At 32.1% G+C, this 24,893-nt stretch overlaps 2 protein-coding genes across 2 annotated transcripts; one reads left to right on the forward strand and one right to left on the reverse strand.

Moving 5' to 3' along the window:
- Positions 1 to 3,195: 3,195 nt before the first annotated feature.
- Positions 3,196 to 20,951, reverse strand: LOC132713212 (kinesin-like protein KIF13A). Its single transcript, XM_060695701.1, has 7 exons — positions 20,925 to 20,951; positions 17,049 to 17,161; positions 16,063 to 16,168; positions 15,107 to 15,319; positions 14,575 to 14,685; positions 13,996 to 14,130; positions 3,196 to 3,303 (listed from the first exon to the last, which is right to left on the reverse strand). Exons 1-7 carry the CDS (start codon positions 20,949 to 20,951, stop codon positions 3,196 to 3,198), a joined length of 813 nt encoding a protein of 270 aa, XP_060551684.1.
- Positions 20,952 to 21,496: 545 nt separating this feature from the next.
- Positions 21,497 to 23,723, forward strand: LOC132713213 (uncharacterized; the record flags this gene model as incomplete). The annotated part of the gene is given in 2 exon segments (XM_060695702.1): positions 21,497 to 22,979; positions 23,366 to 23,723. Coding segments are annotated over 2 exon segments (1,634 nt in total), but the record flags the coding sequence as incomplete, so codon positions are not given.
- Positions 23,724 to 24,893: the final 1,170 nt, after the last annotated feature.

A 24,893-nucleotide genomic window follows, 5' to 3' on the forward strand; every position in this document is an offset into this window, starting at 1 on the left:
GAATAAATTTTTGTAACTTTACAACATATGTGGTGTTTCAACAATGGAGTTCTTTTCTTAACTGTGAAGTAGATGTCTGTAACAGTGCATAGATAAAAGGTGTTCCAACAGGGTTATTTGTTCTTTACAAGTAATTGTCCATTGATCTAACATAGATAAGTGCATTATTTAAGAAAGCCATAGATAAGTCAGGTGATAAGAAAGGTTTCACTTAATAAAGACTATTTGTTCTTAACAAGTAACTGTCATTTGCTTTGCAAAGATAAGTAGTGTTTCATTAAAGGCTATAAATTTTGTTCTTTACAAGTAACTGTCACTTGCTTTGCAAAGATAAGTAGTGTTTTGCTAAAGGCTATTTGTTCTTTTTAAGTTACTGTCATTTGCTTTGCAAAGATAAGTAGTGTTTCACTAAAGGCTATTGGTTATTTACAACTTCTAAGCCATTTTTGCTCTTAACACAGAACTAAAGGCTATTTGTTCTTATTGTCATTTGCTGTCATTATAGTCATTTGCTTTGTCAAGATAAGAAATGTTTCATTTAGGGCTTTTTGTTCCTTACAAGTTATTTTCAGTTGCATGCCATAGATAAGTGGTGTTTCACTAAGGGTTAATTGTTCTTTACTAGTAATTGTTCATTTTTCTGCATAGATAAGTGATGTTTCACAAAAGGATATTTGTTCTTCACAAGTTACTGTCATTTGCTCTTAGAACATAGATAATTGATGTTTCACAAAAGGATATTTGTACTTCACAAGTTATTGTCAATTGTTCTTAACATAGATAAGAAATGTTTCACAAAAACATATTTGTTCTTCATAAGATATTGTCCAGATAAGTGGTGTTAACTAAAGTTATTTGATCTTCACAAGTTATTGTCCATTGTTTTGCAAAGATAAGTGCGATTTCACTAAAGGCAATTTGTTCTTCACAAGTTATTGCCAATTGCTCTAAGAACAAAGATAAGTAGAGTTTCACAAAAGGATATTTGTTCTTCACAAGTTATTGTCAATTGCTCTTAACATAGATTAGAACTGTTTCACCAAAACATATTTGTTCACCAAAACATATTTGTTCTTCACAAGATATTGTCCAGATAAGCAGTGTGTTACACTAAAGTTATTTGATCTTCACAAGCTATTGTCCATTGCACTGCAAAGATAAGTGGTGTTTCACTAAAGGCAGTTTGTTCTTTACAAGTTATTGCCAATTGCTGTTAGCATAGATAAGTAGTGTTTCACAAAAGGATATTTGAATTTCACAAGTAATTGTCATTTGCTCTTAATAGAGATAAGTGGTGTTTCAAAAAGATATTTGTTATACATGAAATGTGCATGTGCATTGTTCTGTATAGACAAATGGTGTTCCACTAAAAGATATTTGTTCGTCACAAGTTATAGTCCATTTCTCTCTTGTACATAATAATTTTATATTATTATATTATATTATGCATAATGACAGGACATTAGCATCCTGTTCTGTCTTTGTCTTATCAGGTTCACATGTCATCATTTTGTCTTGTTGGCCTTAGCACCATTCCTGAAGGTTTTCCTGACTCTTGGTCAAATACCACTTGAGCTATGTGCGACTCAAGTTGAAAATTGTAAAATTTTACTAAGTCAAGGGCAATAACTCTACAAATACTGAATAAATCCACAAGTGAAATCCCAGGTGCATAACTTCAAATGCTAAGCAACATTCCAGTTAAGTTTCATAGGTCAAATACTTTTTTGTCCATAGTAAACAATGTAAATAAGAGAAATACAAGCTTCCTTTCCAAAGAATCCAAAGTCCCTGGCAGGTTTGAACCTACAGCAAGTGTTTCTAAGTCAACAACTTCAACCCCTCTGCCACAGACGCCCTTAAGTGGTGTTTCACTAAGGTTTCTTTTGTTTATGGCTCTACATATATAGTGCTGTTTCCTCTAGCGTTTTTTAGCTATGCCACCCAATGTTTTAAGTAATGAAGCTTTAAACTTGTTTCATTAGATCTTGAAACATTATAAAAAAGCTTATTTCATCAGTTTTACTTTCTTCTTTTTTTTATTTGTAAAACTAAACAAACAAACAATAGCATCATCAAAATTTTACTAAACTTTATACCAAAAGGGAAAACAAGCAAGCAAGGAAAAATGTATAATTTCTTTTTAAAAGGTCAATGCTAAATAATAAAAGATAGAATTATAAAATTCAAATACTCACTGTCACAAATTTAGCTAATATAATTCCTTATATTTACACCATAAATCCTCTAGAACATAACATTTTCCTCACTTCCACAATATAAGAAAATAACAGGCAACCTTTCTTACAGATGAAATCTACACTATTGTATCAAATATTCAAACTTTTCCTTTACATGGCATTTACCATTTGGCACTCAAATTTTCTCCTTTCAACTGATGTAACTTCAAACACTTTCTTCTACTTTACAGGGATAAAAATATGTGCCGAAAACATCAAGATACTTCTTTGTAAAAATAAATACTGTTATAGCCAATACCTTCTCACACCATAATGTGAACAGTATTCCACCTCTTTGCGAGATAAAAAACAGAGAGAAAAAAATGCAACAGATATTGTTTCCTTAAGACATAAGGAAAACAACCTGTTTCCAATACAACATGTTTCTTGCATAGACTGTAAACAGATCCTGTCATTTGTACAGCTAATAAATAAATTAATAGGCCGGGAAGCACTGACAGTCCAGAATGGGTTCATATTTTAGCAATCTCACCAGAGAATATTATGGGTTAATGCTTAAATAAGGTGAAGAACCACAATTCCATGTGTGAGTTCACAAACCAACAACAATTAATGGAAAGTTTGATAGCTCTAACACTCAAATGAAACCATTATGCCTTTAAATACCCCCTCTATTTCTTCTTCTTTTTTTTGCTTAATCAGGGCCCATAACTCTTAAAGAAAAATATACATATAATTTATGACACATTATGTAATCCTGTATTTTCACCAAAATATTTGCTACATAGAAATATTTCTAAAAGTGTACAAGAGCTACATACAGTATAACTTTAAAAACAACATTCAAATATTTGCCTGGAACTGATGCTATTATTCAAATATTGAAAGATTTAATGAAAATTAGCATATACCTTTAACGTCAGGGTGCGGGTGTTAACAGTGACCCAATGTTACCATAAATTAATGTCACATGATCATCCGTTATGTGTAATAATTATGATAACATGGTGTTCTTGCTTGCTGGACTACATTTAGCTGTGGTTACCTCCCTTTCCCCCTTTCCCCCACTCACTCCCTTGCAATTCAGGGCTTTATGATACTTCTATATGTATAAATAACCATCAATAAAGACAAAATATTAAAATTTCAGAATCATTTTTTTTATTTATTTTATTTAAGTTTATCACACATCCGTGCCAATTTTGCGACTCCGTAAATATGGTATTGCACGGCCGTGCATATATTTTGACGTGACGTCATTAGTGTTATACAAACATAGTGTAAAGACGCGCTAAATGTTAGCGTTATACTATAGACGCGTCAATGAAAAATGACTCTTATTTCACTTTAAACGGTCTTTATCACATAAACCGCGGTGCAGGAGTGTAATAAAGCCATTTAATAAAAACGATATTACACTAGACGATATTACACTAGTGTAATAACACTTTGACGTCACGTCATTTGCACTATAAACATAGCGTTAAAGCGCGCTAATGTTAGCGTTACAGTATAGGCGCGTCAAAGAAAAATAACTCTTGATAACAGTTTACCGTTCTTATTTTATATATGTGATAAATAGAATATTATATTCGTGTAGATTCAATACTAAATTTATTGAACTCGTTGAATAAAACAATATTATGCTCGCCAGAGGCTCGCACAATATGTTTTTATTCAACTCGTTCAATAAATTTAGTATTAAACCTACACTCATTCAATATCCTCTATTTATTTTGGGTATGTGATAAATAGAATATTAAATTCCTGTCAGTTCATTACTGAATTCATTGCACTCGTTGAATAAAATAATATTATGCTCGCCAGAGGCTCGCATAATATAATTTTATTTAACTCGTGCAATAAATTCAGTATTGAACTTACACTCATTCAATATCCTCTATTTAATATTTGTGGTGTTCATTAAATGATGTTTGATTATGCTCAACTCTAACCCTGCCAGACGACGTCAGATTTAACCCATGTGACAGTGTCACCTTATTACAGTTTCCACTGTTCACTACATTTTTTTTTTTTTTTTAATTTTCCCTCTAAAAATGATGATTGGTCCATTTAAGATGCCTGAATTGATATCTATTTCCTACAAGTCACAAAAATTTCAATATAAGTCACAACTGAAGAATCAGTACTATAATCAGAAGTCATAGACATGGTTACAAACATCTCTATAATGCATAATTATAAGGATATAAATTCATAAAAGAAAAAGTAAAATGAGGCGCCCCTAATGTTTTTTATTGTACATTTACGATATGTATTATCAGATATATGGAGCCTAGTACAAGCATTTCTGTTTTTCTGGAAGTGTGATTTCGCACATAAAACTGGCCAGAGTAATATGTTTGGTAAGTAAGTATTTACCACATCACTAATCAATCCAAGCTGAAACAATATACAAAATGGCAAGAGCCATTTCCAGGAGATATAACTACACTATCTCCGATAATTCCTCCGCAACTGGTCACATAAAACATTCATTTGTGTGCTGACACCAGCGTATATTCCATTCCCCCCCTACAACCTTTCCATAAGTTCTTGTAATTCATAAGCAGTAAAATGTGCTTGACCTGAATCATGGCAACGTCTTTGGGGAAATAAATATATATGAGTACAGGATTTCATAGCCTAGAAGTTAGACCAGTAATAAAACTGACAGTGGAAAAACAAAAGTTGTTAACATAAAGAAATTGTTTTATACAAAGAATGTTATTCATATTGATAATCCTTTTTTGTTTGGGTTTTAAGTTGCACCAACACAGTACAGGTCATATGGCCAATTTCGAAGAAGACCTCAGGTGCCCCTTTCATTATTTCAGGCACAAACTGGCAACCATGGGAGCTATGTCTTGTAGGAATATAAACATTCATTTTAAGAAAGCCATGTCATGTAAAAATGTGTATATAATAGTAAAAGATACCATGTCAATGTAACGCTTCAGGAAACCATGTAATGTAAGACAACAGGGAACCATGTAATGTAAGACTACAAGGAATTCATGTAATGTAAGACAACAGGGAACCATGTAATGTAAGACTACAAGGAATTCATGTAATGTAAGACTACAGGGAATCATGTAATGTAAGACTACAAGGAAACATATAATGTAAGACTACAGGGAAACATGTAATGTAAGACTACAGGGAACCATGTAATGTAAGACTACAAGGAATTCATGTAATGTAAGACTACAGGGAATCATGTAATGTGAGACTACAAGGAATTCATGTAATGTAAGACTACAGGGAACCATGTAATGTAAGACTACAAGGAATTCATGTAATGTAAGACTACAGGGAATCATGTAATGTGAGACTACAAGGAATTCATGTAATGTAAGACTACATGGAATCATGTAATGTAAAACAACAGGGAACCATTTAATGTAAGACTCCAAAGAACCATGTAATGTAAGACTTAAGGGAAATATGTAATGTAGAATGTGTATATATTAGTATATTATAAGAAACCCATGTCATGTAAGGCTTCAGGAAAACATGTCATGTAAGGCTTCAGGAACTATGTCATGTAAAAATTTATAAATAAAAGTTAATTGGAAACCATGTCATTTTAAAATATGTATGTATATTTAAGTTACAAGGGATTCTCAGAATATGTAAGAAAAACTGCATGCTTAATTTATACGTAAACAACACTACCAATAAAGGTTATGTTTGAACAACACTGTGTTCTAAACAGATAACAACATCAGTAAATGATAAACACCAAACGTCTCTAGAGATTGTAACAAGAAACAGTTAAGACAGCCAACTCAACTTGTTACATTGTAAATAGTCCAGCATAATGCCAATTACTGTAGACTCAGTACAAGTAATTGTAAATAAACCTGTGATAGCTTTTGTTTGCTGACAATATCCAAACATGATACACAGTCACATTCTGATCATTTTACTTGTAAAATGAGACATAGCATGCAAGAACCTGAACGCTATTCTTAAGTTTTATGCAGTGTTGCTGCTAGTTTTCAAATGTATACAGCTTGAAAATTTTCACTGATGCCAGTTTTCAAATATTGACAGCTTCAAATGTTTACAGATGCCAATTTTTAGGTGTATACATCTTGAAATGTTCACTGGTGCCAGTTTTCAAGTGTATACATCTTGAAATGTTCAAAGATGCCAGTTTTCTGGTGTAAACACCTTGAAATGATCACTGGTGCCAGTTTTCAGGTGCATACATCTTAAAATGTTCAAAGATGCCAATTTTAGGTGTAAACAGCTTGAAATGTTCACAGATGCCAGTTTTTTTTTTCTTCAAATGTATACAGCCTGAAATATTCACTGATTTTCAACTGATGTCCTACTTATAAATAGACACTGTCTCCTGTATTTGAAACATTATCAAAACAACAGACATGAACACCATTACATGTTCTCCTTAAATTATAAACTTCAATTACTGAAAATGTCATCTCCAATGTTTTTTTATCATTTCATCTCTAGTTTGTGTTTTTCCTTTACCCATTTTCTAACCCTTCAAGTAATAATCAACACAAAAGTTCCTAGGCATTGCTATAGGAAAAAATTGAACTTTATAATTGGTAGCACATTAACACTCTTCTAGCTTTTCTCCCTTCTGGATCAGAAATAACATCATGTTAGGAAATAATTGAGGAACTTTTTTTGAATAATATTGCTGGTATTGTTTTGCAACTTAACAAGTCAAAATTAGTCTTGATATAATTATGCTGGCACATGTTTTTATAAGAATAGAAATAAAAAAAACTTTGAAATTCAAAGCTCTAATGCATACAGTTCCAATTAAGAAATTTTTACAGCATAACTGTTGACTTGCAACAAAATGAATGAATGAATGATAATGAATAAATGTATGAATGAACAAAGAAATGATCAAACAAACAAACAAATGACTGAATGAATGAAATAATGAATGAATGAGTGTATGAATGAATGAATGAATGAATGAATGAATGAATGAAATGAATGAATGAATGAATGAATGAATGAATGAATGAATGAATGAATGAATGAATGAATGAATGAAGTAAAAAACAAAATAATAAAATGAACAAACACAGAAACAAATGATTGAACAAAAAAATAAATGAACAAATTGATGAATGAATGAATTAATGATTGAATGAATGAATCCATCCATCCATCCATCAAAGAATACAAAGTCTAACAGACATAAAGCAAATATGGTAGCAGGTAAAAGTATTGTAAGACTTACCGGAAACCAACATTTATTTTTCATAACATATTTTAAATACAGGTTACTACACAGGAGCCGTCTAAATTTTATTCTGCACCATAATTAGCGTTTTATAATACTGTCAAAATAAAAATATCTAGTTCAAGTTAAAAGAAATCAACAACTTTGTTGGTTCTAGCAGCATTGTGTCTAGAAGGTATGTAACTATAGCAACTTAACATATATATGTTCTTAGATACATTATTATAGCCCCAAATTGATGTACATTCATCAGTAAAAACATTTTTTTTCCTTCCTACAAATGCCCATAAGGGAATAAGAATAAAAAAATTACGTTGTATTCTGCCATTTTTTTCGTGGAAAATTGTCACATATTTTCATTTGTTAAATTAGTTGATAATTCCTTGAGTCTTGAGTTATCAGAAGAACCTGCCGCCTAGACTGGATTACCTGTCCCTATTACTAAGTTATCGGACCCTTATAACCACAGAATAAGTGAAGCAGGCAACCAGACTACCTGCTGCCCTGTTATATATACATGTGTAATATGCTCTTCTAATATAACCAAGTTTCAAGTGATATAACTTTGCCAAACTTTTTTTGTTGTGGTGCCTATATTATTAATTTGTATGATTCTATAAAAATTTGCAAATATATGTAAAATCTCAATACAAAATACATGTTTATGTAAAAATTGTCGTGTTTCATTCTTTAAGGCATATTTCTGAATATCAACTATCAAGTTGTTCAGATAATTTTGTTTTGAGCTGCTGAACATTTTCTTTAATCATACTTTGATAAATTTAAAAGGCACTTTTCTTTTATTACAAATCTTTAGGGCCATTATTTTCCTTTCCTGTGCATGTTAAAGAATTATAAATCTGCATTGAGTCTTTAAAGGCCATTTATCTTCCATCTAAAATCTATTTGTCTTTATCATAGAGTCTGTTACAGAAAATCTGAAAAATTAAAATTATGACAAAAAACTTTCATGAAAGATTTATGGAAATTTTCAAAAGTTATTCATCTATCCTTAGGCTCACAGGGAAGACTGGGCTTGCCCAACTGTGTTGCCTCATTAAATAAAGTCGTTACTTACTTACTTACTTACTTACTTACTTACTTACCTTAAAATTATTTCACCGAAAGCTCAGTAAATGACTTCATTTAACATGCAAAGAGAGTGCATGATTACTCAAAATTGCTCTTATGTAATAAGAAGTGTCAATTACAGCTATGTTGTCTTCTTAGTGCAGTAACGGGTTAACTCCTAGTAAATCATATAAGGAGATAGCCTGTTACTGCAGCAGCACTAAAGTGACAATGTGTTCAAAGACACTTTGAGGTGTCGAAAAAAACTCATTTTGCTTCTCCGAGATTGAACAGAATAGAAATCTGTCAAAATATATATATATGAACAAGATGGCTATGATGGAAACACACATTGGTACCAATTCAAGTAACAGTAGAAAAATACAAATTCGTACCAATACATGTTCTTTTAACAGAAACATGTATATATAACAAAAATCACTAATACAGTAATACCCATTATACCAAGCTCTATAGTTTAGATCGTTAGGCTCAAGCTGATAATAAGCTACGACCACTAGCAGAAATAATTAAACACGCATTTCATTTACATTAATTACACCTTACACGAGCTAAATATGCAAATGAATTAGGCTAACTTTTAAGTAAGATAAATGAACGCGGCTATACGACAAAGAGAGTGCTATAGGAATAAGAAGCAGTTTTTTTTTAACGGATAAATTTCTAGACCGAGGAAATAAGATCTCGATGATGGATGAGAGATCTTTTACATAAATAATAGTAACGTTGAAGAAAATATGGTGGAATCGTGACCGGGACATACGGCTTTATAATCGTAAACATGAAATGACAGTATAGGCGACATGACTGGTATAAAATACAGACAAATTTCAAGTTAAATACACAGATATTACCCTTTAACCAGTCTGGTTCGGTTTATTGGTGGGTAATATCTAGTTAATTGCATGCGAGAGTGGTCTATAAATAGATTTTAGTAGGTATATTAGTTTCACAATACTGCCTGCTCTATTTTTGTAGCACTTCCCCCCCCCCCCCCCTTTATTTTATCCAACAAGTTACTTTCTTAATTGGACGATCTAATTGAAATAACATAAGCTGTCCATAAGACAGTGCTCTTGACTTAAGTCTCAGTGCTTTAAGTCTCAGTGCTTGACTTAAGGAAAGGGGCATAACTCTGTAAAAAGGTAGCTCAAGGTTTATGGGACCTGTGCCATGTGACAAGTAATCACAAAGAACAAGTGTGTGAAATTTCAACCCATTCCCTTCTATAAGTTTTGAGATACAAACTTGCACACAAAAACTTAATCAAAGTGTAATGGCGTTGGTTGTCTGGATAAATACAATAGCTCCCCCTTTCTGGAAATAAAAATGGATGACTGTGTCCAATAAAGATATTTATAGAGTTAACATGTATGTGGGCACGTGCATGCGTGTGTGTGTATGCAATTAAAAATGAGGGTCCCTTGGCATGTTAAGACACTAAATGAGTTAGTAACATTTAAAATGTTTTATTTTTAAGACTTTATCTCATGGTAAATGCATACCTTCACACAGCTGACTGAGTTATCACCTAATTAGATCATCAATAAATAATCTATTCACCAAATACACTCTCATTAAATGACCAGCTTATAATTTCATTATATGGTATACGGGGAAATGAGAAAATGTGTACAAATTAAATTATACACAACATAATATCTGTTCATAACAGCAAATCTACAAGGACAGTTTCTGTATAATTCAGCCATTTTAGAGGGTTCGTGTTTTTTTTTCTTTTGAACATTACAGGTTAGTGGGAAAGGGGAGGGCTATAGTTCTTCAAAATGTAGCATTGCTTTGGGCCCTAAATGTTCAAAATCTATATCAAAAGTTAACAATAATTTCGACTATAATTTACTTTCAATGAAGAAGTTTTACATCACAGGTATTTGCTTGAACTCTAGAATTTCTAAAATTTGTTTTGTTTTTTTGGTTTTTTTTGGATACATTTACAAAGAAAATAAACAAAACTACTTTTACTACAGATTTTTCTTTCAAAACACAAACTTTTTGGTCAATAAAACAGATTACGGCCAAATATAAACTTTTTTTCAATAGAGATAAATAAAGTAAAACTAGGACAAATTAAAAATCAACTTAATATTAGATTACGGCCAAATATAAAATTTAGGGATAACTGAATTAAAGCAACTAATTTAAAACCACTTAAATGAAACAAATTGAGAAAAAGAGAGACGAATATCAACTTAGAAAAAAATCACATTTATATATCTATAACATGTTTACGAGAAATAAGAAAATTAATTCAGAATACGTGTCCCGAGAATATTGATTTGTCCACGCTGAAGTTCTGGACAATCCCTTCAGATTAAGTTTCTGCCATTTCCTTCACGGAAATAAATCGTAGTTAATGGGCAGACTTTTTTTTTCATTGACACCCAGACAAAATTAGCCTGTCATATGAATTTGCTAACAAGGGTCATGAATATATCACCTTTTTGTTATAAATTAATAAAAAAAAAATACAAAGGGAGGTTAGTAATATGAAATACCAGTGGGGTATTTTTTTGTTTCTGAAATTTAAATTAATAAATAAAACATTAAAAAGACTGAAAAATCACACAATTTCACACTATTTAATGAAGTTTCAGCTGAATAATTGTACTCAAAGGGAAGCAACTCAGATTTTCTCTCAGCACTAAACACTTCAGAGTTATCTTCACATGTCATAATATAATATTTAGTCAATATGTAAGTTTATACTGTTTCTGGTCATAAAGAGGTTAATATCTTCATTAGGTGGTCAAATAGGTCAACAGTTTATGGATGATTCATACATGTCAACTTTTTCTGATGATCATGAGGGAGATTATTCTTCAATTTTAAAATTTGCAAATAACAAAAAAGGAAGTTCTGACATCATAAATAGGGAGATTTCTTTAATTTCTGGAAAAAAAAACCTTATTTTAAGAAAAATCTTTGAAAATATGGCTGCAGAAAGAGTCTCCCGCTTAAAGTGGGAGAGTTCAGATGTATGATGATTTACCACATTATTTTTGTTTCGCTATTCTTACTCACAATGTCTGGTATATGCTTACATATAGATATAATACAGACATTTCAGTCTAAATTACTTTTGATTTACACAGATCTATCACAAGTAAAAGCAATGCAATCATTCTAAAGAAAGTCATAATTGATTTACTGAATGTTTCCTGTCAAATTTGGACGTTTTCAAAATAAACCAAGATCAAAATTAGATTCTCTTTGATCCAACGCAAACAGTTATTTCAATGAAACATCTTTGTCTAGACGGAGAGAAATGCTAGTGCTCTTCATGTACAAAAGATAGAGGGAAATATGGTGGTTAGAAAATTTAACAAGAGCTATTTCTCAAGTGCTGAATAGTAAACTGCACACTTTCTAAATATAGAGATATTTTCAATTAAAGGTCACTTTGACCTTGACCTTTGACCTTTTGAACTAAAATGGATGTGGCAGCCAGATTATCAAGTTTAAATTATTATCATAGCAGAATATATTAACCATAAACAAAATCTTTATGAAAACAGTGAAAAATTACATTGTGACCTTCACTTTGACCTTTTGACCCAAAATAAGTATTGCTGGAAGGATATATCTACAGATGCATTTACATACAAAGTTATAACTTGTTAAGCAAATGCACTTCGATGTAATAGCCAGTTTTATCTTTTGTTATTACAGGCCTCACTGACCTTGACCTTTGACTCTGACATGTAAATACAGTCAAACGTGTATTAAGCGACCGGGCAAAGGAAACACCAAAAACGGTCGCTTAATGAAACGGTCTCTTAAGACAGTCAGCATGATATAAAAGTCAAAATTTATTAATGACATCTTTTTTATTCGATGGGATTGTTTTTCAACTTCATTTTTATATAAATGTTGAATAATAAGTACGCTCCGATAATCTAAACGGATGCAAATGTAAAAATAACGTTCTGATATTTATTGACAAAACAGTTTTGATCCATTACGTACATGTTTGACATTTTTTCCAGAATTTTTTAACTTCTCCGTTGTTTTTCCTTGTCTCCAACACGAAAACCCTATTAGTGAAGATGTTTTCTGTTGTGCATTTTTTCATTTGAAATTAACAAACTACATCTATTTGTTACGATTAATTTAATGGCTGATCAAGTTCAAGGTCAATTCAATGCAGTCTAAATGTCAACAAGCGAAGCGTATACACCATCTCAGTATGGGCGGAGCGTTGCATTGTTTATCCGATATTATTGGATAATACACGTCACGCGTATACTTAACTTCATTTGCATAGGCTAAAACGGTATGGGAAATAGTTTTTCACACGTTTATTGTTGTGTTTTGATTGCTGACACTTGTGACATAACGAGGTGACGTTCTCTAAAAACACAATTACTTGACAGGTAAAAGTGGTCGTTTAATGAAAAGATTGATGTCAATTAGGTGACTAATTAGCGGTCGCTGGTCACGTTGAGCAAAAATCGCTTAATACATTAAAGATATAGAGAGAAAATGATCGGGGGGAATTTAAAGTGGTCGTTTAAGACAAAAGTCGCTTAATACACGTGGTCGCATGGGCAAGTTAGACTGTAGATGTGGAAAGAAGAACTCATCAAGGTGCATCTACATACAAAATTTGTAATTCTTCGTCTTTTGAGCTTTTATTTTAAGGCATGTTTTGTGTTTTGTTATTTCAGATCCAAGTGACCACAACCTTTGATGTTTTGGCCTAAAAATCAGTGCAACTGATCAGGGTGCATCCACATAATAAAGTTTCTATATAAAAGCTTCTTCAGTGTTGAAGTTAATAACCATAAATGAAAACTTATCAACATTGATGGAACTAAATAGCTTATAGTGGAACTAAAAGCCAACTTAATTTACCATAGAGACAGAAGCTAATGTACAAGCTTAAAGTTTTGCAGCTTCAAAATAATGAGAAATGACGATGTGATTTTTAGATGTTATCACATTTGTCTCCAGCACTGACATACACAAATTACACAGGCAATACCTCGTACTAGGGGTGTCAAAGTTAGACACAAAGTTACCCTTTTAAACGGCGACCTAATATCTGTGTTAAACGTTAAACCAACCTTTACTTAGATTTTCAACATTAACTTTGTTTCTGTATGACAAGATATGACATTCTGTTCGTATTTTTTTGTACTCAAATGATTACAAATCCAAATATGGCAGAAGTATTTTCCATTAGGGTCATATCGTTCTCGATTAGATTCGGGAAAAAATACATTGTTGAGTACAACTAAAATACAAATAGATTGTCACATCTTGCTATAAAAACATAAGGTACATATATTATTTGGTATCAATTTAAAACTTTCTTGCCTCTATTTCAAATACTTACAAGGGTTACTAGTTATTGAATTTTCAAACCGGTTTTTAGCTAAAAACCGACCATACCCATTTAAATGGATAAACTTGACACCCCTACCTCATACTACACTGACCTACCTTTAAATAGTAAACTAGAAGTTCATTAAGCGATGGGTCAGCATTGAGGTTGACTAGGAAGTATCTACTGTGTTGAACTTTTATCCCCGACGTTTCCACGGATACACCCATCTCTTCTAATGCTTTATGTCTTTCCTATAAAAATACCATGATAATTTTTAGTTTTATGCTGTAATACATCTGTATCTCATCAATAAGTGGAACTCTAATTTAAAAACAAAAGTTATTCAGTGGAAAATCTATTTCAAAAACAAAATTTCTTGAGTGAAAACTCTAATTTAACAACAAAAGTTATTGAGAGAAAACTCTAATTTAAAAACAAAAGTTATCATATGGAAAATCTTATCTCAAAACGAAAGTTATCGAATGGTAACTCTAATTCAAAACAAAAGTTATTGAGTGATAACTCCAATTTAAAAACAAAAGTTATTGAATGATAACTCTATTTAAAAACAAAAGTTACTGAGTGGAAAATCTAATTTAAAAACGAAAGTAATTGAGTAAAAACTCTTATTCAAAAACAAAAGTTATTGGGTGAATACTAATTCAAATAAAATAATTATAACTAAGCGAACATACCACTTGTATTTTTTCAGTCTCTGCCAATTTTTCCTCCCAGGTTTTTCTCATTTCTTTCAACAATTTCTCAGATTCTTCTAACTTCTCCTTCAAATCAGGAGCTTTCATGCTCTGTTCATGTGAAAATAAAACACATCACGTAAAAATAAATTCATATTTAGCAAGTACATTAAAAACTTTGTATAAACTAACTTAATTGTAAGCACAGAAAATGTCTTCTTAAATACTTTACCATTCAGCTACGTAAGTGGTTGAGGGTGAGATGTCATTTAAAGATTTTTTTCTGCTTTTAGCTCAAAATAAGGAATTTTTATAGAGAACATACAATCATTTTTGTATAGTTTTATCACTACTGGCCTAGCAGTTTCGGAAGAGATTTTGTTGAAGTCAAAATGTTGACAGACACTGGACATTTAGGTATCGCAATAGCTCACCTTGAGCACTTTGTTCTCTGGTAAGCACAACCATTGAGAGAAAAAAATTAATCCTGATACATCATGTCCTATTCTGAATAATTAGAATAATTATAAACCTGTGCTTCTTTAAGCTCCTTCTGTAAATGATCAACTTCCTCTCTTAGTTCACGTATAATTCTCGCATTTGGATCTTCATTCACGACCGCGTGGTTAACAATTCTCTTTGCTCTGTCGGCATATCTCAGCGTGGACAATGTTTCCTCGTAGTTATCAGCAGCCGGACTTATCGTTGCCACCATGACAGTTCGACTGTTACCTCCTAAATTATCCTGTAAATTAATCAAAACTTTTCATGTTTAAGAACAATAACTTCTTTTTTTTGTTTTTCTTTTGTTTGTTTTTTGGTTTTACTTCATACAAACACAGAACCTGTCATGTTTAAGAAAAATAATGTGAATTTCCTTTTTTTTTGTTGGGCTTTATGTCACACTAACACAGTATAGGTCATAACTTTCCAGCTTTACTGGTGGAGGAAGAGCTCAGGTGCCCCTCTGTACATTATTTCTGGCAAGGACGGGCACCTGAGTAGAACCGCAACTATTCCTTCAGCTAGCTGGATATCTTTCTTAAATAAAAGAACAATAAGTTCCCATCAGAATTCAAACCCACCAGGGTGAGGGGCAAGTGGTTTGAAGTTGAGGACCTTAACCACTCAGTCACAGATGCCCCTATTGAAATATAGTCTTTAGAGTCATAAGTATTGTAGTAGAAATATGGTGATAATTTAAATAATTTAAATACTGCAAAATCAGTCATTCATTGCATTTAACATGTAAATTATTACTTGAATTGTGGAAATTTTTACTTTTCTTAATGACTTTGTACATTTTATTTTAGGTTGTTTTTCTTGAATTTTTTTTTGCATCATCTGGAGGCATGCAACTTTAAGTATTCCAATGCAATCCATGAAATATGTACTTCAATAAGGAATACTTCAATATTCACTCTTTGGATACTTCTATGGATTAATGATTTAACTGACGTATTTCAAAAATGTTAAAATTCTGTTTACCTTTAGTAATCGGGTGAGCACTGAATCTCTATATGGCACAAATTTATTCTTGCTTTTACCAGACTCTGCAAGTGCTGATATTACCAAACCTAATGTAGTTAATGACCTGCAAAAATTTAACATTATTTTGACCTGAATCAGGTTAATAAATATTTCGACCTGAAAAAGTCTTATCAAATTGACCTGAAACAGTCAAATAACCATTTTACCTGACAATATCTCATCACCTTAGTGCAGTAACAGATCAAGTCCTTCATCACATAAGTACAGTAACAGGTTAAATCCTAAATTTAATAGGAGTAAACCAATTATTGCACTAAGGTGCAAATCTGATCATATTGACCTGAAACAGGTTAATAATCATTTTTACCAGACAATATCTTATCATATTGACCTGAAACAGTCAAATGATCATTTTTACATTACAGTATCTGATTATATTGACCTGAAACATTTAAATATTCATTTTGACCTGAAATGTTTAATATTCATTTTGACCTGAAATACATTTTAAATACTTGTCTGATGTCATTAAATGTGTGAAGATTTTGACTGAGAAGGGTACATATTAATTTTGACCTAGAAGAAATCATCATTTACACATTAGAGATGTATGTTTAATTAGACCTGAAAATAACCATTAGAAATAAATATATATAGAAATGTTTTAAACAAAATCTAATTTTAAAATCACTTTATTGTTAGAATTTTGTTAGGATTACATGTGATATATTGTGTTTATGTATCCTTCTGTACTTTACCCAATTTTAACATAATTTTGGTCATATCTTGGTAGCCATTCCACCTAATTTGCTTTTCTGGATAACTAACCAGTAAAAACCAAATTCTCCACAAGTTACTGACTACTTAAATCCCGCCTAATTTCTGAATCAGAATGACCATTATACACAATATTAAAGATCAACTTTTAAGGGGAAATTTTGCCTCGCCCTAGGATCGACAGTCATGAACTTGCAAAGACTCACTTATTTATATTACTGCCCTCTCTTAATCGATCTCCCATAGCCCCGGTTTTCTGAGCTCGTTCACTTCCGGCTAAATCTACCAAACTCAATTTGCTTACTTTTTCACCAGACACCTGAAAAACAAAATTTTCAATATATTATAATATTCAGTTTTGGATTTACCTGCTTTTCTAACCAGACGTATGTCACACGGAAGACGGACAAAACCCCACCAGTTAAAACCCCACCACTCAAAATTTTATAGAGTGGACAAAACCCCACCACTAAATTTTATAGAGTGGACAAAACCCCACCACTAAATTTCACAGAGTGGACAAAACCCCACCACTTATTGGGCAAGATTTTATGAATTATAATATATATAATATACACATTTTTTTCACATTTTATTTTTTAATTTCAATATAACATTTGTGTAATATAAGAATGAACAATTTTATTAACAATGCATGTATATCTTGCATGTGCAATATGCAAAAAAGGTTTTTCAAACTGTACACAAAAAACTTAATCCTAATCCCTGAAGAACAAAACAGGTTATTTATTGATGTTTTGATTGCAAAAAAGGTGTAACAAACTGTAACTCCTTATTGATGAGTTTTTCACACGTTATTTTGAGTTTCTGCTGATGCACAATTGTTTGTTTTTTAATATGTTTACAAGAAAGTTTTGTCCACTCTATAAAACTGAAGTGGTGGGGTTTTGTCCACTCTGTAAAATTTAGTGGTGGGGTTTTGTCCACTCTATGAAATGTAGTGGTGGGGTTTTGTCCACTCTATAAAATTTTGAGTGGTGGGGTTTTAACTGGTGGGGTTTTGTCCTACATTCCTGTCACACATGTACACAACAGTATCTGCAGCTAGATGATGGCGGTAATTTATAGGCTGACTTTCTAACAACAGAATTGAGTAAGCATTGACTAAGAAGCTTTAAGAACTGGTTAGCCATAAAAATAGCTTGCCATAAAACAATTTGATCACAACTAAATAATATTGGCAGATTGAAGCTTTATCAATTGAACCACTCTAAAGATAGCTTCCTCAAACTAGTGAACAATATCTATGTCATATGAAAGGAAAGAAGTAAATTATAAAACAATTTGATCATAACTCAATTGTATTGGCAGATTGAAGTTTTATCAATTGAACAACCCTCAAGATTGCTTCCTCACACTTATAAGTAAACAATATTGATGTCATATGAAAGGAAAGAAGTACATGGTTCTAGCAGAGCAGAAAACGATGATCCCTGGGTTGACAGGAAGACACCTAAATGGTCTAAGAAGTTAAAACTGATAACCACAGCTTTGAAAGGCAGACATCTTAATGGTCACAGCAGTGCTCTGAAACTGATCAGTCAATTAAATGTGGAGGAAAAACATTATGGTCCTAGTCTTTAATGCTATACCTGCTGGTCAGTATTTAGCTGAGCAGTTTTCAATCTGATCTGTTCCTCATATAACTTGTTTGTTTGTATTGTTGGGTTTTAAGTCAGTTGCCAATAAAGTAAAGGTCCCATCATAATTATAATCTACCATATTAAGATAAGACAGGGCCTTTTCTAGGTATTTTGGGACAAAGCCCCTGGTATAAATTGGAAAACAGTATTCATCATTTTGGAAAATTTGAGAAAACTTAAAGCATTAAAACACAACCTTATACATGACTTTTTAGCTTTTTTCAACATGTGTATGACCATATATTATGCAACTTCTTTTGAAAAAAAAACAACAAGTCAAAACAGTTCATTTTTTTCTCAGAAGCTGAGTTTTGAGTTGCTTTTGGGATTGTTGTTTTTTGGGGTTTTTTTTTGAAATTGGTGAAAAAATAGGCTATTTGGATTGGGAATGGTGTTAGGATGAAAATGCCATGGAAAATCATTTTTCACCTCAAAGGCTATTACTCTATTTATCAGTATAAAGTGAAGGGGAGATAATGTAAACCTGTCAATAAATCACCAGTATGTGTGATGTCAGTAACATCATCAGTAATTTGTCATATTTAAACACCTGAGTTATTGTTAATTATCACCCAACATAAAATGCCACAGGGATATCTTTTGAAGGTGTCAATAACCTATCAATAAATATCAACTTCAAAAAAACTGTTTTGCTTGTGTTTTTTTTTGACAGTAAAAAATTTCGAGAAGCAAACTTACATCACAAATTTAAAGACTAAATTTTGTTCCTTTATTCTTTAGCTGTAACATGAATATATTCAGTTTAAAATTAAAATAGTTAATTTGTTTAAATAAAACAAATTGTCAAAAAAGCTTACTCAAATTGTATTTTGTTTAAAAAAGATGACAAAAAGCTATTTCATGAAAAATTTCTTCTGTCTTTGGTTTATATAAACAAACAACCACAGGCTTTCATGCATATCCAACATTAAAGGGACACCACTGAGGTTTTCCTGCCATGACTGGAAATGTATTCTTAAAAATTCTGTACCATATGAAGACTTTTGAGTCGAAACATTCTATATTTTTCAAATAAAATAATTTTTTTTAAATTGAAAAGGGAGTTGATTTCTATATTCAAACTTACATTATGTACCATATGATGTAAGTCTTGTGTATGAAATTGCAGATCATTCACTTGAAATTCTTTTCCCCAAGAATTCTGTATAATTTAATAAAGGTCCTGACTTAAATAACTTGTTTGTACAATTTCATATCTTTTGCTCACTCTGCTTTTTCCAAAAAATTTATCATATTTGAGGAGCATACAAATGCTGTTCATTTAATTCAGGCTTAGAACCTCACAAAAAATGTTTTTTCAAAATAATTCTAAGTATACCATTTAATTATATTTTTGTATATTTTTCCAAGTATACAAGTAGACCAGGTGATCTATTATGTAAGAATTGAAATTTTTTCATGTTTTTATGCAATTTGGAAGTCTTCTTTTAAAGAGTTTAGAATTTTAAAATTTAAAAAGAAATCATAAACTTAAATGTAGAGGATATTGAATGAGTGTAGGTTCAATACTGAATTTATTGAAGAAGTTAAATAAAATAATTAAATATTATTTTATTCAATGAGTTCAATAAATTCCGTAATGAACCCTCACAAATATAATAGTCTATTTATCATGTACCCAAATTAAAGACTGTTTAAAGTGAAAAAGTATAAATTTTTCATTGACACACCTATAGTGCAATACCATATTTACGTAGTCGCAAAAGCAGCATAGGTTTGTGAAAAATCTTAACATTCAACCTATAATCAAACAAATTTTAAATATTCTTCTCATTATATACATGTTTACAATAGAAACAAACAAAATAAAACAAGACTCATTACAGTATGACTTTTTTCTCAATTAAATTTTAATAAAATATCAAGAAAAGGGAGCTTTGTAAAACCTAAATATACATTATATAATATAAAGTCTTTAAACTTAACGGCAAGTTGACTTTTGAACAAAACCCTTAAATGTACGAGTTTTTTCTAAATTTAATTGCAATAAAAAACAATAGAGAAGGGAGCTTAGTAAAACTAAATATATATTATATAATATAAAGTCTTTAAAAAAAATGTGATCACCTTATGGCAAGTTGACTTTTAAACAAAAAAATAGCCTAAAGGGTTATTTATTGAAGACAATTGTAAATTCTTGTTGGTGTCAATTACGCATTATCATTTAATGCTATCCATCAATAGTGAATGTTATACTTCATTACACGAGGCCCTGATATACATTTTCTATTTATTTTTTTTTCTTCATTGTCTCTATATTATTTCTTTTCATTTTCTCTGATTTCATATATTCATTTTTTATCTGTACTTTTTCTACAAACATATTATTGATTTAAAGGTCCATTATGCCTTGGAAATGCTTTTATTCCTTATTTCTCAAAAGTTTTTTTTTTTTACTTTTGATGTTCCACTATCTTTGGCCATTGAATCATAGTTTTCTTTCTTTTTCTTTTTCTTTTTTTAGTACAAGTTATAGTATTTTGTATGGAAATTTGATTAAATTTTGCTACTTTTATGACAAATTATTTCACAATCAGCACTACCTTCTTCAGGTGATAAGAATCTAACAATGTGCTTCAAAACCATCATTTAAATTAATTTCATCAAACTGATGAGTGCCTATTCTGAGGAAGGAAAAATCATTTGTTTCTGGGGCATAATGTACCTTTAATAATTGAAAGAAAAAAAAATAGAAATACACTATTTTATTTAAATAATCAAAAGAAATTCTACTATTAACAAATTCACCACAATTGACTCTCAAAACAATGATCTAGGTTGAGACATGATGAGATAGGTCAAACTTAATAAATTTTGCACAGACTGTCATAAACTGTATCCTCCATGAAGGGCCTCATTTCAAAACCTGCCAAAATTTCTTAAACCAGATCAATTAAAAAAAAAGACAAGTGTTCACAAATCACCTATTGTCAAGCATAAAGCCCATGTGATATAAATGGTCAATTCATTAAACATGTATATTTCTTTGTTTACTCATAGTCACTTAGATCAGACATCATATAGGAAGGGATAGTTTTACAACAGAAATGTAATATAGAAAAATTAAATCAATTCTTTACCAGCTTTTATCAAATATTAAAAACATGGATTTTAATTCATAAGGATAAAACTTAAATCTTTTTTTTCAAACTACAGTGAAAACTTACTATAACAATATGGAAGGACAAAATACAGTTTTATTTGTTTTCGTTATAAGTGTTCTTTTTTCCACCTGTGGCGCAGCCTCTTTCTATGTGATGGAAGATGGAGAAACATTTCGTGTTAAACGGGAGACTGCAACTACAGTGAATACCAATCTTGTTGACGGTAGAGACATTGCCGGTGTGAGGGACGGTTCGGATATTCTAGCTAAAGACACTAATCCAGCTTTAAGTGCAATTGATGGCTCTGATATTGTTAATAAAGATTTGAAGGCTGACCTTAAAGGTGTGGACGGTCAAGATATAGCCGGAATTAGAGACGGTACCGATATCATTCTCTCTGACACAAATCAAGGACTTAACACTGAGAGAAAATTAAACGACACACAACAAGAAGTTACAGAGGTAATTCCAAAAGTCATAAATCTATTACCAACAAATGAAGGTTCAGAAAAAACTGCTGTTGTAGAGAATGTTGAAACCATTCCTGAAGTCATTAACCAAGCACCAATCAACGAGGCCAAAGAAAAACCTGCCACTGTGGAAAAAGTTGAAGCAATGCATGATCCCTCAAACCACGCACTAATCACAGACGGAACGGAAAAAACTACTACTGTTATTGACAACCAAGATCCAAATTTCTTATCAACAAAAACACCTGATGCACAAAATTCAGATATAAAGACAAATCCTTATCTTTTATCATACTTCTCTAGCCAAGGAAATCACCAAAATAATGAAAACAGTTACCACAGCAACCAAGGTGAACATTACGCGACTACTTCACCTGACCCTGAAGGTCACGAAACAACACCAGAACCAGAGCAACATGAAACAACACCAGAACCAGAACAACATGAAACAACCACACCGGATTCCGAGCAACACGAGACAACCACACCGGATCCTGACCAGCCCGTCCAGCCATCATGGAGGAGAGGTTGGTACAATCCTCTATTTATGACACACCCAGGAGAGCTCCCTCCGATGGCCTTACCAATGACTGCCCCTAGAAGCGGAGACAAACCAGTGGCTCTTGCACTCACCTCCCATGGAGATAAACCAGAGGCTCTTGCACTAACCTCCCACTCCTCAGAGAATCATAGAGGACAAGCATCATCTGAACAGAAACCAGAACAAACTGGTGGTACAGAGGGAACATATAACGCAGAAAATACTATCCACACGTACCATGGATCCTCAGAGTCATCAGTAGTTCATGATATGCCAGTAGCTCTAGCACTGACAAGCCATTCTGAAGGACAAGAACACAGTGCTCCTGTTGCAATGGGTAAGACGATCTTTTATATTTGCAAGAAATCATAAATATTAAATATTTCATCAATAAAATAAGATATCAAATGTTTATGGCAGCCACAAGGCTCAGCAAAATTTCAATTCGATCAAAATTCAAAATATGTAACTGAATAGACTTTAAAATCTGTTTCGACTTTTATTAGTTGTAATATAAATCTTTAGCTATTAAATAAATATTAAATAAACAAACAAACAAACAAACAAATAAATAAAATAAATAAATAAATATAATAAGAAATATTACAGTCACAGCATGTTAAATGAAATTATGATGTTAAAATGATGACAAGAACAATGATGGTAACAATGATTATAATGATGATATTATTAATCACTTTTTCTCACCTACCATTTAAACAGCACAAAAAGGCTTTGCTCCAAGTAGTACAGAAAGAAGAAAGAAAGCAGGCACATTTACTGGTGTGGGTAAAAAACCTGCTGCTGCTGGCCAAAAAGCATTTAGTGGAGCAGGAAAAGCGCGCCCCCCTCCTAAATGGGGCCCCAAACCCCTACCAGCAACAGATTCTCCATACACGACCACTCCTCCTTGGGCGACCACTGTAGGTCAGGGAGGAGCCGCCCCGGAATCTGCAGGCGGTGGGAATAGCTTGATGAATAACATGATGGCCATGAATATGATGGGTGGTGGTGGCCCAGGGGGTGATATGTTCTCAGAGATGATGGAAATGCAGAGAAGAATGATGCGGAATAGTCCACAGTGAGTAACAATTTAACACTTCTCGTATCAAACTAGATTACTTTTAAATTTCTATAATTTTGTATATAAAGACTATTATAAACAAGGAACATTGCAATGCGATGCAACCAGGTTTTTCAGCAAAATATTTCACAGAAGCTTCGTCATGCAGGGGCATTTGTTTTAAAGTGAACACCCGCCCGCCCACCCAAAATCACAAAACCCCGATGATATGCACAAGGACTCTTGATGAGAAAGCTTCTGTGAAAGTTTGTCAAAATAGTTTGTAGGAAGAGGTGTGCAAATAAGAATTTGTTCACTTTATATTCTATATATGGAACAAAAACAATATATTTCTATATAAGGGAAAAAAATAAATGGCAATAATTAGGTCAAACATTATCAAAAATCTCATAACCCTGACAACATGCAGCAAGAGTTGATGACAAAGCTTCTGCGAGAGTTTTGTCAAAATCCCTAGAGAATTGTAGGAGTTGCGCACAGAATTGCGCAGAGAAGAAGTGTTCACTATATATATTCTGTATAAGGAAAAAAAACAAAGGGCCATAATTAGGTAAAAAATTATCTAATCACAAAACCCCGACAATATGTGCTATGGCACTTGATGACAAAGCTTCTGTGAAAGTTTGGTCAAAATCCGTTGAGAAATGTAGGAGAAGTTGCGCACTGTAGAAATTGTTCACTATTATATTCTGTATAAGGAAAAAATACACAAAGGGCCATAATTCGGTAAAATATTATCCAATCACAAAACCCCGACAATATGTGCCAGGCACTTGATAACAAAGCTTCTAAGAAAGTTTGGTCAAAAGCCGTTGAGAAATGTAGGAGGAGTTGCGCACAGAAGAAATTGTTCACTATAATATTCTCTATAATGAAAAAAACAAAGGGCCATAATTAGGTCCAATATATACCAATTGCAAAACCCTGACAATATGTGTCAGGGCACTTGATGACAAAGCTTCTGAGAAAGTTTGGTCAAAATCCGTTGAGAAATGTAGGAGGAGTTGCGCACAGAAGAAATTGTTCACTATATATTCTATATAAGGAAAAAAAAACAAAGGGCCATAATTAGGTCAAATATTATCTAATCGCAAAACCCCAACAATATGTGCCAGGGCACTTGATGACAAAGCTTCTGTGAAAGTTTGGTCAAAATCCGTTGAGAAA

The sequence above is a fragment of the Ruditapes philippinarum genome, unplaced genomic scaffold (assembly GCF_026571515.1).
Source record: "Ruditapes philippinarum isolate M1 unplaced genomic scaffold, ASM2657151v2 ctg10005_1_1_1_1, whole genome shotgun sequence".
Taxonomy (NCBI): domain Eukaryota; kingdom Metazoa; phylum Mollusca; class Bivalvia; order Venerida; family Veneridae; genus Ruditapes; species Ruditapes philippinarum.

Bases quoted from the DNA above. Each gene is read 5' to 3' on its own strand.
- LOC132713212 (XM_060695701.1), bottom strand. From the start codon at position 20,951: ATGGCCAAAGATAGTGGAACATCAAAA. The intron at 17,162-20,924 runs GTAAAAAAAAAA...TTTGTTTTTCAG, and splicing joins AAGATAGTGGAACATCAAAA to GTGTCTGGTGAAAAAGTAAG. The intron at 14,131-14,574 runs GTATGTTCGCTT...GTATTTTTATAG, and splicing joins AGACTGAAAAAATACAAGTG to GAAAGACATAAAGCATTAGA.